A 16990-nucleotide genomic window follows, 5' to 3' on the forward strand; every position below is an offset into this window, starting at 1 on the left:
TTGTGTTATTTCTGACTGCCAGTGCCTGTCTCATCTCTAAAACAAATTTTCAGACCAAATAGCTAAAATCAATACTTGTCTGTCTGTCCATGCCTTATCTATTTACTGTATATAACTGAGGGCCCACACAATATTTATAGAAATATTCACTTGAATTTTACATCTGAAGGGTGAACTGAGTAAGAGAGAAAGGTTTCTGAAGCTGCTGTTTGAACAAGAGGAGCCTGGTTTGCCTTTGCTTATTCTTACAGGGCTTCTAACTGCAGGTGGGCCCTTTCCTTTGGTACTCTTTACAGTGCCCTTGGGCACACACTTTCCTTTTTATAGCAGAAGTAAATTAACTACTGATGGGAAAACTGACTGAAGTAGGATTTGGATTAACTACTTAAAGTGGATCAGTTTGTATGTACTGCAGGAATTATTTTTCTCATCTGTGGAGCAAGGCAATAGTAGTGGTAGAAAAACAAATCTATCAAAAGGCAACTTAAATTTCTGAACTCTTGTGCTTGAAACTTGTCCTATTGAACGTGAAAAAAAAGACTAATGATTTTCCTCGTGGTAAGTAGGGGCCTTTTATGATGTGCATATGACAGAAAAGCTGAAAACGGTGTTTTTAAATTGTTACCTGCTGGTCTTAAATGATATTACAGACAATTTCTCATTTTATTTTATGTGTGACTTCATATTTGTGGAGCACAGAGACATCTTGAAGAGTAGGAGTAAGAAGCATATTGCTCTGGCAGATGGAGTCAGAGCGTTATTTGAGAAAGAGCAGAAATTCCAGAAAATACCTCCAACTTAAATCCATAGAAGAAAAACCTTTTTTGATTATAGCTGATGTACATATAGGTACTTACCTTGGAAGTCAATGTAATTTTAGCTCGTGGAACTTCACTGCTTAATTCAAGATTATTTTGAGTACATACGAGATGAGGCCCTTCTTGGAGTTAAGAATTTACTATCTAAATAGCATTTTAAAAATATAATTGTATTTGTGGATGTCATTATTTGTTCATATATTTGAGTGCACATTTTAGTTACGTGCCTATCAGATGTTATGTATATATCTATTTATGTGCATCTCCAAAATAGGAAGGGGATGTATGAAATTAGTAATTCCTTTACTTTGTAGCATATTCTTCATAACTGTGGAGCTAAACCTGCCAGCCTGATTTCAGGCAGAGGGACACCTAGCACTTTATGTAAACTTCACTTCAAATCCTTCTGATACATCTGTACTGTTCATACAAATTCTGTTTGAGAGGAAAGTTAGAATTTATTTCTTTCTCCGGGTGTGTGAATCACAAACATTCCTGTACCTACTCTGCTCAGAAGTGGTGGTTCAGTCTTACTTACGTGTCCTGTCATACCCTTGGCCAATCCTGGTTTTTTGGCATTTAAGAAGTCTCATTCTTAAGTTGCTGAGTTACTGTGAGCTAGTTTAAGTTAATCACCTGTGATCAGGTGTTTGCTATGGAAACTGCTGTACTTCAACACATTCTCCTTCCAGTTCCTTGTTACCACTTCTGATAGAGATTACCCGCAAAAAAGACAGTGGAGCAGCTACAGGGAGTTGTCCTTGCTTATTTCATTGTAAAGCACATTTTCAGCCCTCTTGTGGTAGTACAAAAGGTTTAGATGCAGAGGAATACTACTGCTTTTTTCTTAACTGTTGCAGTTGGATTTTTCAGAGGTTTTCTGATATTTCTGTAAAAACCAAGTCAGTGAAACAAAATGAGATACTCATTTGAATCTAGAAACTTAAGAGGCCGTACAAAGCTTTCCTATAAAACTAAAGAAAGTATTCAGTATTCATTGTCTATTATTTGCAATGCCAAGGAATGCTTACTGAGAAATACCTTGAGTTTGGTGCTGTTAAAGTTCAAATAAAATGTTACTCCCACAGATGACACAGGATAATTTTAGACATTTTGATGAAGTCAAAGAGTAACATTTTATACTAGGAAGATTCATCTAAAAAAAGACTCCCAAGCAGTGCTGAGAAGTCACCTGCTGTAGGTTTGCATATATAAGCACTTAAAATGTAACTTATTTTACTTCATTTTAAATGGAAGTCTTTCAGACAGGCTAAGCTCTGAGTGCTATGCAGCCTGCTTTCGTCTTTCCTCCCCACACACCCACCTGTGCAGTGCTGTTGTATTTTAGGGAATCTGTGTCAAAACAGCAATGGAAATGACAGTCCTACACTGTCTCTTGTACTTTCTCTGTGCTGAGAATGGTGCCCATCTCCATAGATCAGAGTCTAGGCAGTACAGGGGAAGGAAGAAAAGGGAGGATGGGTGGCACAGCAGTTGATAAAGCTGGAGTTTTGTGGTACTCATGGTGGATTATATACAAATTTTCATACCTTTTAAAATTCTAATCATGCTGCACTTGTAAAACTATTTCTCCTTATCTAACAGAGTTCCCGAGGCTCTTCTGTTACTAAAATCTGACAAGCTAGCATTGTTGTGGTAACTTCTGAAACACTGATGTTTCCAGAGGCAACAGGATTTTCATATGGCCAATGTTAGATTTCAGTAGTATTGAAACACTAGAAAATCTCTTGCCATCAAAAGCTATATTGCAACTATGATGTTAACATGTTCATTTGACTACTGATATTTCAGTTTGCAATTTTCTATAATGCTCTAAAGCTTTTATGATCCTTAAGTAAACTGAATGCTCTTGGTTGACACTTTCAAATGTATTTAACACACAAGCTTGCACTGCAGAACTGAAATTATGTTTAAGGGTTTAATGTACTGGTTTCTGCAGTCTAAAATTAAAGATGCATAATGTTAATGTAAATGAATGAATTCTCACTCAAGTTCCTATAATGTGTTTTGTGAGAGGAAAAAGAAGGCTGCCACTTGTAGGTCCAGTGACTCTTGGTAAGTAATGGAGGTACCTCAGGGAGAGCTGTTTGCTCCCTTTCTGAAACCTGTGTTCACCCTGTGCCCACAGGGAGGGGCTTAGCAGTGCCTGTCCATAGTAATGATGGAAGACGCTCAGGTAGAGGGTGACCAACTTCTACAGTGTCTATTTAGAGGTAACTGTGTGGGTGATAATGTTCTAATCACTTCACTCAGACATTTTTTTTCAATTCACAAGCCATCTGTTCGTGCAGAAGTATTGGAGTTTCATTTAATGCTCACCCACACAGTATGGACTCAGTAGTGGGCAGGTGAATGAGATCATTAATCTGAGCAATATTACTAAGATTCTGTCTAATTTTTTTTAGTGGTTTCACAACCTTTGTTCATTGTTAGCAATGCATAGTGTTTTGTCAAAATGTGGTAGGTAACAAGTTAACTGAATATGAGCAGCTTTTGTGTTTGCCATATAAATATTTACTAATACAGTGGTCTGTACTGAGTGAAGAGATGATGATCTATGGTCCTGCTATAAGAGAGTAAAATATGTTATTCAGAATTCTGTTTTGATGCATATTTGAAATGCAGTTCTTGCCTAGTTGAAGATTGTGGCTCATAAATGTTTTAATATCAAGGGTGGATACAGTAAAGAAAAGGTGAATATTAGTCAGTAATATAATCAATGCATTTTGTCTTATTTCAGCAGAATAGGCCCCCCATCCTCTCCTACAGTAGGAGTGAAAGAAGAAAATCCTTCTGTGCTGGCTGAGAATTGTTTCAGGGAACTACTGGGACGAGCAACCTATGGAAATATGAACAATGCTGTCAGACCAGTTTTTGCGTAAGTTGAAAATCTGTGGAAGATCTGAAGAGGTTTTCTTTATTTCATCCTCAATTCTGTTGCATTAAATTTTTTCCTACTCTTCAGCTCAAAGGTTTCCATTCGCATTTCTTAAAAAAATTGCCCCTCTTTTAATCTCTCCTCTCTCCTCTGTCTATAAGCTTGAAGGAAGTAAAGGAGGATTGCATGTCCTACATTACTGATTTTTACAAGCGAAATACAATAGTTTACATGAGTTGTTGCTTCAGCTGGCCTTTTTTTTAAAATGTGAAACTATCCAGGCTATTCATGTCCTATAGATGAATGTCACAATCAGTGGGGAGACAAACCAAGTAAAGTACAAGTAACACAAAGGAATACTGTGCCCCCTAAAGTTACAGTTTATGTTTTCCTGCCATTTTCTTCCAGGACCAGTTTCGATATTCTTTGATGAATGTCTTTAACAACTCATTTAGGAGTGAGTGGCAGATATGCACACAGTATGCACATTATGCACAAAAACACACAGTACAAATTATACCTCTTGTATTAATACTCAGTGATACCACTTTCAAACCCTGGCTTTTCCTGGTGATGAGGAGATCTGCTTGCTTCTTGAAGATATTTCAAGGTACATCCCAGGTACAGGAATACGTTCTCTTAGATGGCCTAGTTCTTCCCACAAAAATTAAGTACTTTATTTATACACTGAAAGACCTTCAAGCTATCAAAAGCCATTTTCAAGTTACTAGTGTTAACAAAAAAAAAAGATAGGGTTGGTGTTGAAGGCAGAAATCTTTTGTAACCCCTTGTTTATCCAGAAAAACATTGACTGCAAACAACTGTACCATTCCCTTACTTTCTGTATGTATCTGTTATACCAACCTGAGCGGAGTTTCTGTTGCAAAGTTGAGTGTTTTATTAATAAAACACTCATTCTTTCCTAGATTTAAAATTTGCATTCCTCCAAAACACCTGTGATCACAGTGAACACCTCGTTACTACACAGTCTGGATGGGCTACTTGGTACTTCACTGCAGCTGCTTTCTGACCACTTCTCAATTCTTTTAGTCAGTTTATCTCAGAACTTTATCATCATTTGCAGTGGTTTGAGTCTTTTGAATAATTTTAGTAGCAGGGAAGTTTCCTATTAATAATTTCCGATTCCACAGACTAGAGGTAGTGGTTGGTTTGGGATTTGAGAAGGTGTCAGAGCTGCTTTTCCTGTGGCTGATCTAAAGCCTATGTCTCTTAAGTTTATTTCCAGCCTATTTCCAGTTCTCACATGCTATGACTGTAAGGGGCCAGTTGGTTCTGTGTGCACAGCAGGGTGCCACATGCTGCATTTATGCACTGAAATGAGTGGATAATGACCAGTTACTCAGAATGTTATCTCCTCTGAATAGAGAGCCTTTGTAGTCACCATTTTTGTGTTCCACTTTGAGGACAAATTGCCAAATGTGTCTTTTTAGAAATGACTGCTGTAAAAGTTTAGTATTTTTGAAGAACAAGAGATGCAGAAAATGCAATTTCAAGCTGTTTTTCCTAAACAAAAAGGGAATGCTCTATCTAATGAGCTTCACTTTGTGAATGACAGAACAGTTAAAGTTTGAGATAGTCTATTGCACTTTATGTGATTGAAAAACCTGACTTAGCTTGTGATTAGAAAACAATTTCTTCTAACAATGTTCACCTCTTTCACAGGTTTTAAAGAAACTCTGGAAATATAGATGTGCCTCTTATTACAGTGGTAACATGAAGGTGCAGGTTCAGTTCCCCACCTGAAGGCTTGCTTCGTGTGACACTGTGATATCAAGCAACATGCTGCCACTTCTTGGCAAAACTGAGAGAGCAGTGCTGCTTGCATCATGGGGCAGGGCTTATTCAGTGATTCAGGGGTTTAAATACAATGAAGATAGTAAAAATATGAAGTCAGTCTCCTCGTATATGTTTGGATTTACATTAATTCTCCTTGCCTTAGGCAGAAAATCTCCATGGTTATGTTTGCATGCAGTAGCTAGAAACTCTCAAATAATAATTTGCAATAAAATCTTACAGATCAATCTTACTAATTGCTTAATGAAAGTAAAAAAATGTTACATTAATATTACCTGAAAAAAAAATTTCTCTTGTGTCAACAGTCAGAAGCTATTGAGACATACAGCATGGATTTGCAATAGTGAATAGATTAGACAGATTCAGAGAGATCCAGAAATCTGGTGAAACTTCCCAAGTGTAACAACTGCATTTCCATTCTTGTCAGTTATCACATCATGTGTGGAGGTGTTTGGAATATTAACAGACTGGTGTTCATTATTCTTTCAGCAAACGTGATGCATGAGCAGAATATTTTATACATTCCCATGAATGCATGACTCAGTTATGCTTTCTGATCCTTGGTGCCAGTTTATCATTATTACTATAAGGATTACTTGTATGTGTGGCACTGAGAAAGAATTCAGGGATCATTAGTGGCTCTCTCCTCAGAAACTTGCATTATTGGTTCTGCTGTTACTTTGAAATTGAGAGACCTACTTACGCACTTTTGTTACATATGTGCAGCAGATCTCAATGGAAGGCTGAGTTTGACATTTGTTAATCCAGCAATAGAATGTTTTGCAATCTTCAGTAGATATTCTTTATTGAAAGAAATGTAATTTGAAAAAAAAAAGGAGTTAAGGTGTGACTTTATATTAACTGAAGTAAATGCACCATACTAAAAATGCCCTTTACTGTGTTTTGCAAAAACAAAACTACATTGAATGCACTTGTTATGGTCAGTAAAATACATCACCTACAGGAATCTAATCCTGCTGTCCTTAGGAGGAAAATTCCAGTATACAAAGTATGCTGCCCACTGAGCTGTTACACAAAGCTTTAGCCAAGTCTGTCATCTTCCCCCTGCTGTCTTCCCAGTAGTTCATCTACCTGAAGCAGCTAATACTTGGCCTTTCTGGCAATATAAAACTGTATGTCTTGTTTAGAGAGGAATTTTTTGTTTGTTTGTTTGTTAACGTGATATGGGATGCATTTGGCCATAGTCTGCCTGTATGGATCTTTGGGGCAGATGAATAGGAACTGTCAAGGATAACAGAGAACACAATGCCCTGAAAGATTAAAGGATCAGTTTCAATCAGGAGAAGATAGTGGAGAGTAGGATTTTCCATTTGATGACACCTGTGCACAAGAAAAGCAGCTATTCCCAATAGGTACTCAAGTTGGATATTTAGTAATGTAAATCTGCTGTTATCTTGGCAGGCAAATACCTTTAAAATTCCTGACATTCTTTCCTGTAGGGATTTCTGTTAAAGGTATGTGATGTGTCAAGATGGCAGAACTTTTTTTTAATCTCTGCAATAGAGTACAAGATAATTCAGGGCATAGGAGATGCTTTGTGTCATCTGGTTTAATCAGCCTTGAAAAGGAGACCTGTGTATGTGGGTGACTGGGCTGGGAGCAGCTGCCCAGTGAGGGAATTGAGATCTCCAGATTGTAGGCAGAGTAAGGTACAGCATCCAGCCAGTCCTCCTGTGTTCACAGTGCTGGCTTCTTTCACCTCCAGAGCTTTTCAGTTTGTTGTTTCAAGCAACTTTTTATTTCCTAAGTTCTTTGAGAAAAGGGAGAGAGCAGTAATGATTTTGTAGCTGAAATACCTGTTGAGAAACAGAACTTAAATTCATCTTCTGTTACAAAGTTGGGTTTTTTTTGATTTGGCATATTTGCTATTCACTGGTGAATTTGTTTGTGGATTTGTTTTGATTTTTTTAAAACCTAAATCATACCAATTAAAATGCATCCAAAGTTACCTTTTCTTCAATCTTCTAGACTGCAAAAACACAGTTATTTTGCTTTTTCAGGGACACAGATCTCTTTTTTGCAAAAATCTGTGTACCCTATTCATAGCTTTCAACACTTCTGCTTAAGCAGAATTTTTTGCATTTGCTTGAAACACTGATAAATTTTTTCTCATTTGTGGTTCCTATTCCATTTAAAGAGAAACTGATGCATTTTTATCGGGATTTTGTTTTGATCTTTCTTGCAGTAAATTTTGAAAGAGCGTAAAGGCATATACACACAAAGAGCAGCTCTTTTTTGTTTTCCATATATTTTATTTATGAAGCCACCATGAAAACAAAAATATTTCCCAGAGTTTCTATTCTGGATGGAGCATTCAGCCCTAATTATTTTTCAGCTTGTAATTCAAAACAACTTATTTATCCTCTGTAAAGTATAAATTTTCAAGATGTCACAACCTTCAGCCGATCCCTTTCATGTGAATAAACATCTAATGTCCCAGCAGTCTGTGTGGAAACAGCGTATTCTTAACTATATATGTTTGGTTAGGTTCCTTAAATTTCCAGAACAGGAATTTCTTTTCAGCCAAATGTTTTGTGATCATATCCTAAACCTAGAAAACAAGTGCTTTTCTGAAGTTCTCAATTTCTCATAAGTCATTGTATAGAAGTTTTATGTTAGTAAATAATCCCTTTGAGGTGAATTTTGAGAAAATTAATAAGATACCATTTATTATATCTGTAGAATGTAATTATTATGTCTTAATTTTTGCTTACAGGCATTTAGACCATCATAGACTATGGGATCCTAATGAATTTGCTGTTTCCTGCTTTAAAATCATCATGTATTCTATACAGGTAGGATTTTCTGGATTTTTTTCCTTGCATACATGTTTCAAGCGCATGAAGAGATTTCAATGCTCATCTCACCATGCTAATGGTAGACAGTAGATGAAGTCAAAGAATCCAGAAGATTCAAGGAAAGGTAGTGGGGTGGTCCTTCTCAAGAACAAGGAGTAGGGTACTGGTGTGACATGGTACTTGACAAATCTCTCAGGTTGGTTATTTTTCTGTGCCAATATACCTGTGTTGATTTTCCAGCCCAAGAGACCAACTTCACATGCAGCTGTTGTGCTGAGGATTTTTAATAGTGGACAACCTGTATTGTGGCCTTAAGCTGAAGGAGGGAAGGTAGAGATTGGATATTAGGAAGAAATTCTTTACCTGAAGAGTAGTGAGGTACTGCAGCAGGTCCTACAGGGAAGCTGTGGCTGCCCCATCCCTGGAAGTGTTCAGGGCCACGTTGGACATGGCTTTGAGCAACCCAGTCTAGTGGAAGCTGTCCCAGCCCGTGGCAGGGGACTTGGAACAAGATGGTCTTTAAAGTGTCTCACAGCTCAAGCCATTCTATGACTCTGATTGATTGTCTGCTGTAAACCTCAAGGTATTATTCTTTGATTGCATCAAACACAGATGCCCAGAAGATAAAAGTAAAAAAATTCCAGGTTTGTGGAAGAAAGCTGAGTTTTCTCACCATTTATATCAATGGTGCTGAATTCTTTGAACTGCAGTTAGCTGAGTGAAGGACAACTTCATGCTTCCTGGATATTTTAAAAGACTCTTTTGTACACGGGGCTGGCTGAATGAACCTGTATTTCTTCATCTGTCATGGCAGCTTTTTGAATCCATATTTAGTCATGAATTGATTGTACTTCTGATAAGTTTCTGAATGAAAATATTGCAGAATGGGAACATGGTCATGACCATAGCTGAGTGATGTATGAGCTTATTCTTTTTAAAGTCACAGATGAAGATTTTCTGTTTTCTTAATAGGCACAATATTCCCATCATGTAATACAAGAAATCCTTGGACACCTTGATGTCCGCAAAAGGGATTCACCACGAGTTCGTGCTGGCATTATTCAGGTTCTTCTGGAAGCAGTTGCAATAGCAGCAAAAGGATCAATAGGTAAGTTGTATTAAATTAGACATCAGGTCAAAGGATAAATGTGCAGGGTCGTGCTCATTTTCACTTTGATTTCACTTTTCAAACATTTTGAAAAGGTTTTGTGTATAAGTTTTTTTCCTTTGTGCTGAAAAATGCTTGAAATCTTACTTGGTTTGCAATTACTCCAAGCATATACACTTGGTTATTTGACTCTTATATAATCCTTTGCATTGAAAAAATGAGTGAAAAAATGTGAAAGGCAAGTATTCCTGTTTGCAAAGAGTTCATAAAGTCTGGGAGAACTGTGTGTCACTACAAAATGTGAAGAGCACTGTCCCTTTGTGATACAACTGTGACCTGAGTGTTGCAGGAGTAGAATGATCTTTGAGAAACATTACCTTATTGACTGTGAAGAAGCTGAAATAAGGTGAAATAATGTCATTTAAAATTAGGATAGTTCCTTGAAATAAGAGTAGTTATGAAGAGATGTACACTCTAGTGCTCTTTTTCCTGATTTTTTTTGGTGTCCTGCTGAAATATTGCTTTGCTTCATTAGCTTGAGCCTGAATATGTCCTTCCTCTTCATATGAGACCCACTTGCATGCACAGACTTGTGAAGTCTTTTACCATGTGATGAGAAGAGCTCATGATTTGATCCAATGTATAGAAGTGGATTTTAGTAGCGGGTTTTGAAATAACTGAAGTTCAGGGGCAAGTACCTGCAGTTAAATCCATTACTGATGTTTAATTTCAGCAACCTCTTCTGTTTTTATCTGAAACTTGCATGGTGAGTTGACTCTGGGCTGTTTGCACTCCCCTTTCCCACAGGACAGGGACAATGTAGAAAGAAAGTGAGAAGTTTCATGGATCAAGATAAAGACAGCTCGATGGGTGGAGCAAAAGCTGCATGCACAAGGAAAATCAGGTTACCTCCATCCGGACCAGACCCAGTAGTGGATCATAATGGATTATGCATACATACCTAACTGTATTTCCTGATTCCAAGTTAATTTCTAAAGTATCAAAGTGTAGGCACACCTCAAAAGTTTTTCTCTAGTCGTGATGCCTCAAATGCTGTAATTCACTTTGTTCTCTTCATCATCCTACTCTCACTGCTCATGAAAATGGATTGAAAAGCCCAGTTTTCATTTTTTCAGACATCTCCCCCTTGACAAGTGCAATCAGTGTTATTTGTTGTTTCCAGGCCCAACAGTTCTGGAGGTTTTTAATACCTTGTTGAAGCACCTGCGCATCAGCGTTGACTTTGAGCTGGGTGACCGGCGCAGTTCCTGTGAAAGCACCACTTTAAGCATAAGCTCCAAGGAGAGTGATGAGAGGATTGTCCAGAATGCAATTATTCAAACAATTGGTGAGTGAAACAATTGACACAAGCTCACTTAAAATTTCTCCCCTTTTCCCTCTTCCCCATTGAGATGATATTGGACCAGCTTGAATCATGAAGGAATACTACCAAGTGTGGTTTCTCTGATTGTGTTTGCCTCCTATCTCAGGCTTGCTTTATGTGTTTGATTTCTGAAAGGTTTTTCTTTTAAATGTTAACTGAACACTTAGCCAAGAAGGTTATGAAAATTAAAAATGCTGGTGGACTTAAAATTAATTTTAATTATATTATTATGTTGCCCTTGAAATGTAGAAATCTCTACCTTTGGTACAGAACTACTATTAGTCCTTCTATGAAAATCACTGCAAATAGTTGTGTACAGTAATACATTTTTTTATAGGTAGTGCTTTAAAATTGATAGAAATGAATGTTAAACATAGTAGCAACAATGACACCTAATGGCCAGTTGTGCTACCATGACTTAACTGAAGTACTTTAATGCACAACATTTGAAATTATTTTCTCAACAGTGTCTCCCCCTTTCTTAGATTTTCCCTTTATGACAGTGATGTTATATATTGGGGTGCATTTATGGTATGTATTCCTTTTCTTAAAGAACAAGGGAGACATAGCTTGAATGTTTGTACCTTTGCTTGCCTTGAAGAGCAGTAACAAGTAGATAGTAGATTATTTCTCACCATTTCAGTAAATTCCCAAGTTAAAATGTTCAACTCCCATCAAAAAAAATCCCACAAACCAACCTTTTGTGAAGCTTCTTTCCACTGAAGTTAATGGTATACTTTTTCATAGTAATAAAATAGAATATCTGGAGTTGGAAGGGACACATAAGGATCATTGAGTCCAACTCTTTGCTCCTCCCAGGACTGCTTCAGCTAAACCATGTGCCCGAGAGCATTGTCCAGATACTGCTTGAGCTCTGTCAACTTTGGTGCTGTGACCACTTCCCTGGGGAGCCTGATCTAGTGGCCAACCTTCCTTTTAGTGAAGAACCTTTTCCTAAGGTCCCATCTGAACTTCCCCTGATGCAATTCCATCCCATTTCCTTATGTCCTGTCACTAGTCACCAGAGAGAGATCAGCATCTCCTGTTTCCCTGCCCCCCTTGAAGGTGTTTGATGTTCTTAGATTGAGGCACCAAAGCATGGACTCGAGGAGGGGCTGCAGCAGTGCAGATGGGACAGTCACCTCCTCAGCCAGCTGGTGATGCTGTGCCTGGTGTACCACAGGGCACAGTTGGCTCTTTCGGCTGCCAGGGCACACTTGATTGACACTGGACTTGCCATTAACCCAACGCCCCCGATCTCTTTCCTTGGGGAATGTTGGGAATAACAGTGTTAGCTCAGTTCCCTGGATGTGCTGGCACTGGGTGGCAGCTGTTCCCACTGGAGCTGTGTCTGGGCAGCTGCTTCACTTGTGGTGGGTGCAGAGCTGGGAGAGGACAGGGTCTTCCGTGAGTGGAAACCATTCCTCCCTGGTAGAGCTGGCAGAGTTGCAGTGCGCTTCCTGCCAGCTGATGCCAGCACTCCCAGATACTTTTAAGGCAGGGGAGGTGTGTGTGTGCCTGACATTTCTCCTGGCCCTGCCCAGGTTCCGCTAGCCACTGTGGCTCTACTGCCGTGAGGTTCCCCTGGTCCAGGAACCCTCCCTGTACCCCATGCTGGAGTGCTCCTCTTTCTGTGGTGCCGGCACAGAAGCTGCTCACCTCATCACTCCCCAAGAACAGCAACAGTCCCAAAATACTTGTATGTCTCTGGGATTTCTGTCCTCTCATTTGTAATATTTATTGGAGACTTAACAGACAATGCTATGTGTCATGAGAAACGCTTACAATTCCTCACTAGGTACAAGTTAATAGACTCCAGATATTTAATTTTTAAATTGTATATTTAGAGGAGGATAAAATTAGGTTTTGGTATTCAAAGATGAAAGTATCATGAAAAAGACTCACTAAAATCATTCAGCAAAAATAAATATGAGATTATGCCCTAAAACAAGTAATATGTTTATTCTTCATCTATTTTGACCTGTTAATATATTCCTTGTATTTTAAAGGCTTTTCTTATAAAGAGAAGGTCCCTATATCTCTTCTGTGATTTCATTCTGTTTTTATTTAGGATTTTTTGGAAGCAATCTACCAGATTACCAGAGATCAGAGATTATGATGTTCATTATGAGCAAAGTACCTGTTTTGGGAACAACTTCACAATCGCTGGATCCTAGTAACCTTGGGTTTGTATATCCTGTATTTTTAAATTTCAAATTAAAAATCTAGATTTTAGGATCCTGATAAATTAAGAAGTGAGGAACATTAAGAAAAGCGAAATGCAAATTCTCACTCCTTAGGGGCTGTATTAAATACTATGCAGAACCAAGACAAGCTCAGTGTCAGCAATGTGAAATCAACCTACAGACATTTTATTGATAAAAATTATCTGATTGGAAGGTCGTTTATTTTTCACTAAAATACTCTTTCTCTCTGCATTTGTACAATTTTTTCTGAAATTATGAACTTTATGGTTGTTAATTCCATAATTTTTATATGTGGGTTTTGAGAATGACAGGAATTCAATTATAAATTGCATAATTTACAAACTATTTCTAATGTTTGTTCTTTTTTTTTTTTAATTCTGTACAAGTTGACTTCAGATTAAGAAATAACTGCAGAAATTCCAGTGAATTTTGGATTTTTCCTATGTATTCAGAAATAGGAAAAAGCTATAAGTGGACAGACTTAATAAACCCACCATTTAAAAGTCACCCTACACTGGATACTCTTCCTTGTAACAGGAATAATTTTGTTCAAAAGACTATTTCCTCAGTTTGGGGAAGTCCCTGAAAGGGCTGCAGCTGTGGTTTCCAGATGTGCACAGACACTTTGCACCACATCCACATAAGTGATCCCCTAATAGATTAAGTAGGAAATCATTGTCATTCTCCAGTTTTTTAGAGCTTTTCATACAGTATCCTTGCAGCATGGGATGCTATTCCATGGAAGACACAAGTCTGTGCCAGGCAGTTGTCACTCATTGTGGAGGTATTTCAAGAACCAGTCCATATGAAATTCTCTACTTGGATTAACAGTTGAGGGGGGTGGTTGTTTGGTTTTTTTTATAACTGTGTAATTTTCCATTTATGAGATTCTGTGTAAACATGTGCCTGAGCAGTGTGTTAGTATGATGTGCAGATGTCACTCTGAGCAAAGAAGGCTTTCTGATTGCTGATAAAGTTTGCCATTACTTAGAATTCTGATTTCAGCTGCCCAAGACATTTGAATGATATAGACAGCCAGTGTTGTAGCCCATTAAGGTAGAAGCTTCCACTGTTATGTAATGGCCAACTTTTGTGAAGAGGGTTGATCTTCCTTTACAGTATTTAATGGAGAAAATGGCTTGTACCTTTTTTACTTTCCTGAAAGAGTCTCTGTGAATGGAACGATTTATTCCAAGTGCACTTTTATCTCCTAAGACCTTGCAAGAATAGTGACTGTGTACCTTCAGCTATTCAGCTACTTTTAGTACCTGCAGGAGGGAAATGAAAATGGATGAAGAACAGGTCAAGTAGTGTTTTGTGTACCTTCCTGTGATATGAAAGCTGAGGAATCTTTCAGTTTTTCTTACTGATTTTGCCAATAACTTTGTTTCAGTCTCAAAGTTTTGGGGTCTGGCTTAAAGAAGAAATGTCCACGTTTCTTAAAAGACTCCAGAAGAAATTTTCAGTGCTGATGCTTGTGAAAATAACAAGCTATCAAGCTTGTAGTGGTCAAACATTTTAGAGATTTCTGAATAAAACATTAAGATTTATACCTCCTTCACAAATACCATTTAATTTTTCCTTCAACTGAATGTGCTCCATTTTTTCAGCCTTCCTATAAATGTGTCTTTCAAAAACATTTAATTATTGCAGCTCCGTTGGAAATACTTTCCTTTATCTATGATCATCCAGCATCCCTTCCAAGATTGCTGTATTCACTTGTCAAAAATGGGAATAGTGTCTAGAGTAGAATAATATTTCAAAGATATACAAGAAAACCTAATTTGCAATTTTTTTTCTAATTGTAGAGATTTGGGAACCAGGAGGATTCAAATCATGTTATTGAGATCTTTACTTATGGTAAGCCTTTTGTGATCAGTATAATATGTTATAAACACACAGTGTTTCACTTTACTTATATATTTACATATAAAGTACAACAACGCTGGACTATGAAAATAAACATATATTCATATTGCATAGACCTGTAATTCTGTTGTGTAATATTGTGAAAGCATTTTTCCAACTTACATTACAAACAGAACAAGAAATACATCTCCACCTCTTAGAGCACTTCAGTGAATGTCACTTGTAATTGGATCTGCAGATCCAAAAGAACATCCTACAGTAGGTTGAGTTCTGCCAGCAGTACTGGCTACATCAAAGTGAAATGACTTTTATATCTGAGCATGGAAAAGTGGTAATTAGTAGAATGGCCAATATTTTTAAAACCATAGGAATGGATACCTTCAGACACAGCTGTTCTTTCCTTCCTAATGTTTCCCAAATTTCTTGTAAGGTGTGATTGAATTTTTTATCACAAATACATTTTTCAGCTGTAAATCTTCAAAGAGTATTTCTGGAAATAGACCCAGATGGTAAAAATCAGAAAGTGGGTAGTAAAGGAGGCTCTTGCCTGTGGAATCCTGGCCTGTTTTGTTGCAGAACCTGAGAACTGTTTAGTGGCTCAAATAGGGGAATGATTTCACAAACTAAAGCAGATGATTGTCCTCCTGGAAAACGAGTTTTTGTCTCTGCTTTGACATGAAACTTATGTATGGTGTTAGGCAAATAGGTTAAACCGTTCTTGGCTTGTCGAAATCTGAAATCTTAGTCTCTGGTTTGCAAAAGAGCAAGGCATTCATAGTTGCAGTTTAAGGATAGGAAACTTGTTAGGAAGGACCTCAGGTGGTCATTTTGCACATAAACATAGACTCAGTTATGTCTAAACTGTTCCTGACAGTATTCATCTCACCAGTATTAAAATTCCATTAAAACAGGTAAGAATAATCATTTTGGGTGCTACATAGCCTGTAAGTTTGCTTTAAGGGAGTCAGAGTGTACATGTGGAAGGGATTTAACATTTTGTACACTGAATTTTGGTTTGCATCTTTTAGAATATGGAAGTAAAATCCCATCATGGCACAGAGGTGTGAAAGTTATTGTTCTGGTGATTAATAAATTAGTCATTGATAAATATTGTGGAAAAAAACCAGCATTGTACATCATGTATTCTTTACAAAAGAATAATATTTAAGAATAATTAGTCCGTTGTCATGCATATACAGACAGACAAGTTAATGCTGTACAGGCAGTTTAAATCTACACTTCATTAAAAGTGTTCTCTTAGATTTGCAGCCTTGCTGCTTGTAATATCAGTAATTTTCCATGTTCATAATGATTGATCAGATACCTTCTTGTCCCCTGGTGCTCCTGTCAGCCACGTCCCTGGGAAGCCCTCAGCTAAGCTGGGGGCACTGTGCCCACTCAGGTTTAACCCAGAGCACCAGGCACCACCCAGGCACTCACTCACCCTGCCCCAGGGGCATGGGGAGAGAACCAGGACAGTACCAGTGAGAGAAGTGTGTTGAGATGAAGACAGTTTAGTAAGTAAAAAAAGGAAACCAAGAAAAACAAAACCAAGAAACGAGAAAAAGTACAATAAAATAAAACAAAATCCCAGCTGCTCACCACAAGCCAACTGATAGCCAGCCAGTCCCTGAGCAGTGGCAGCCCTCACAAATTGCCTCCTGTTCTGCTGCTGAACGTGACACATTTTAATATGGGATATTCCTCTGGAGGTGTGTAAGCCCTGCTCAGAAGTAGCCAAATCATCTCTGTTACCAGCACTGCTTTGGTTACAAATCCAGAACACAGTAGCACATGTGCTGCTGTCAAAATTACCTATCCCAGTCAAAACCAGTAAAACACAGCTCACATGTAAAAACTGTAAGAGTATGGAATATATATAAATTGTTATGTAAGCCTTGGATGAAAATACTATTGCATTTATTATAATTAAATTTTGAATAATTTTGCTCCCCTCATCCTCAACAGGTTTTATGTACTTTGTAAAATATTTTGAGATTGTAATATTCTGGTAACCTCCATTTTAAGGGGTGGTAAATTTTAAATATTTCTGCCTACTGTAGATGTTCAG

The 16990-nt window shown here is 37.7% G+C and overlaps 1 protein-coding gene across 5 annotated transcripts in view; it reads left to right on the forward strand.

Annotated features, from left to right (window-relative positions):
• The window catches only part of EFR3A (EFR3 homolog A), a 76672-nt gene that overhangs the window by 38378 nt on the left and 21304 nt on the right, over window positions 1-16990 (forward strand). For 3 of the 5 annotated variants that reach the window (XM_030966866.1, XM_030966875.1, XM_030966902.1), the window contains 6 exons: window positions 3580-3717; window positions 8270-8348; window positions 9324-9459; window positions 10643-10807; window positions 12915-13029; window positions 14859-14910. In XM_030966866.1, coding sequence (XP_030822726.1) covers window positions 3580-3717; window positions 8270-8348; window positions 9324-9459; window positions 10643-10807; window positions 12915-13029; window positions 14859-14910 — 685 coding nt within the window. The remainder of the gene's footprint in view (window positions 1-3579; window positions 3718-8269; window positions 8349-9323; window positions 9460-10642; window positions 10808-12914; window positions 13030-14858; window positions 14911-16990) is intronic. The other 2 variants (XM_030966885.1, XM_030966893.1) reach the window with 1 other exon arrangement.

The sequence above is a fragment of the Camarhynchus parvulus genome, chromosome 2 (genome assembly GCF_901933205.1).
Source record: "Camarhynchus parvulus chromosome 2, STF_HiC, whole genome shotgun sequence".
NCBI classification, from domain to species: domain Eukaryota; kingdom Metazoa; phylum Chordata; class Aves; order Passeriformes; family Thraupidae; genus Camarhynchus; species Camarhynchus parvulus.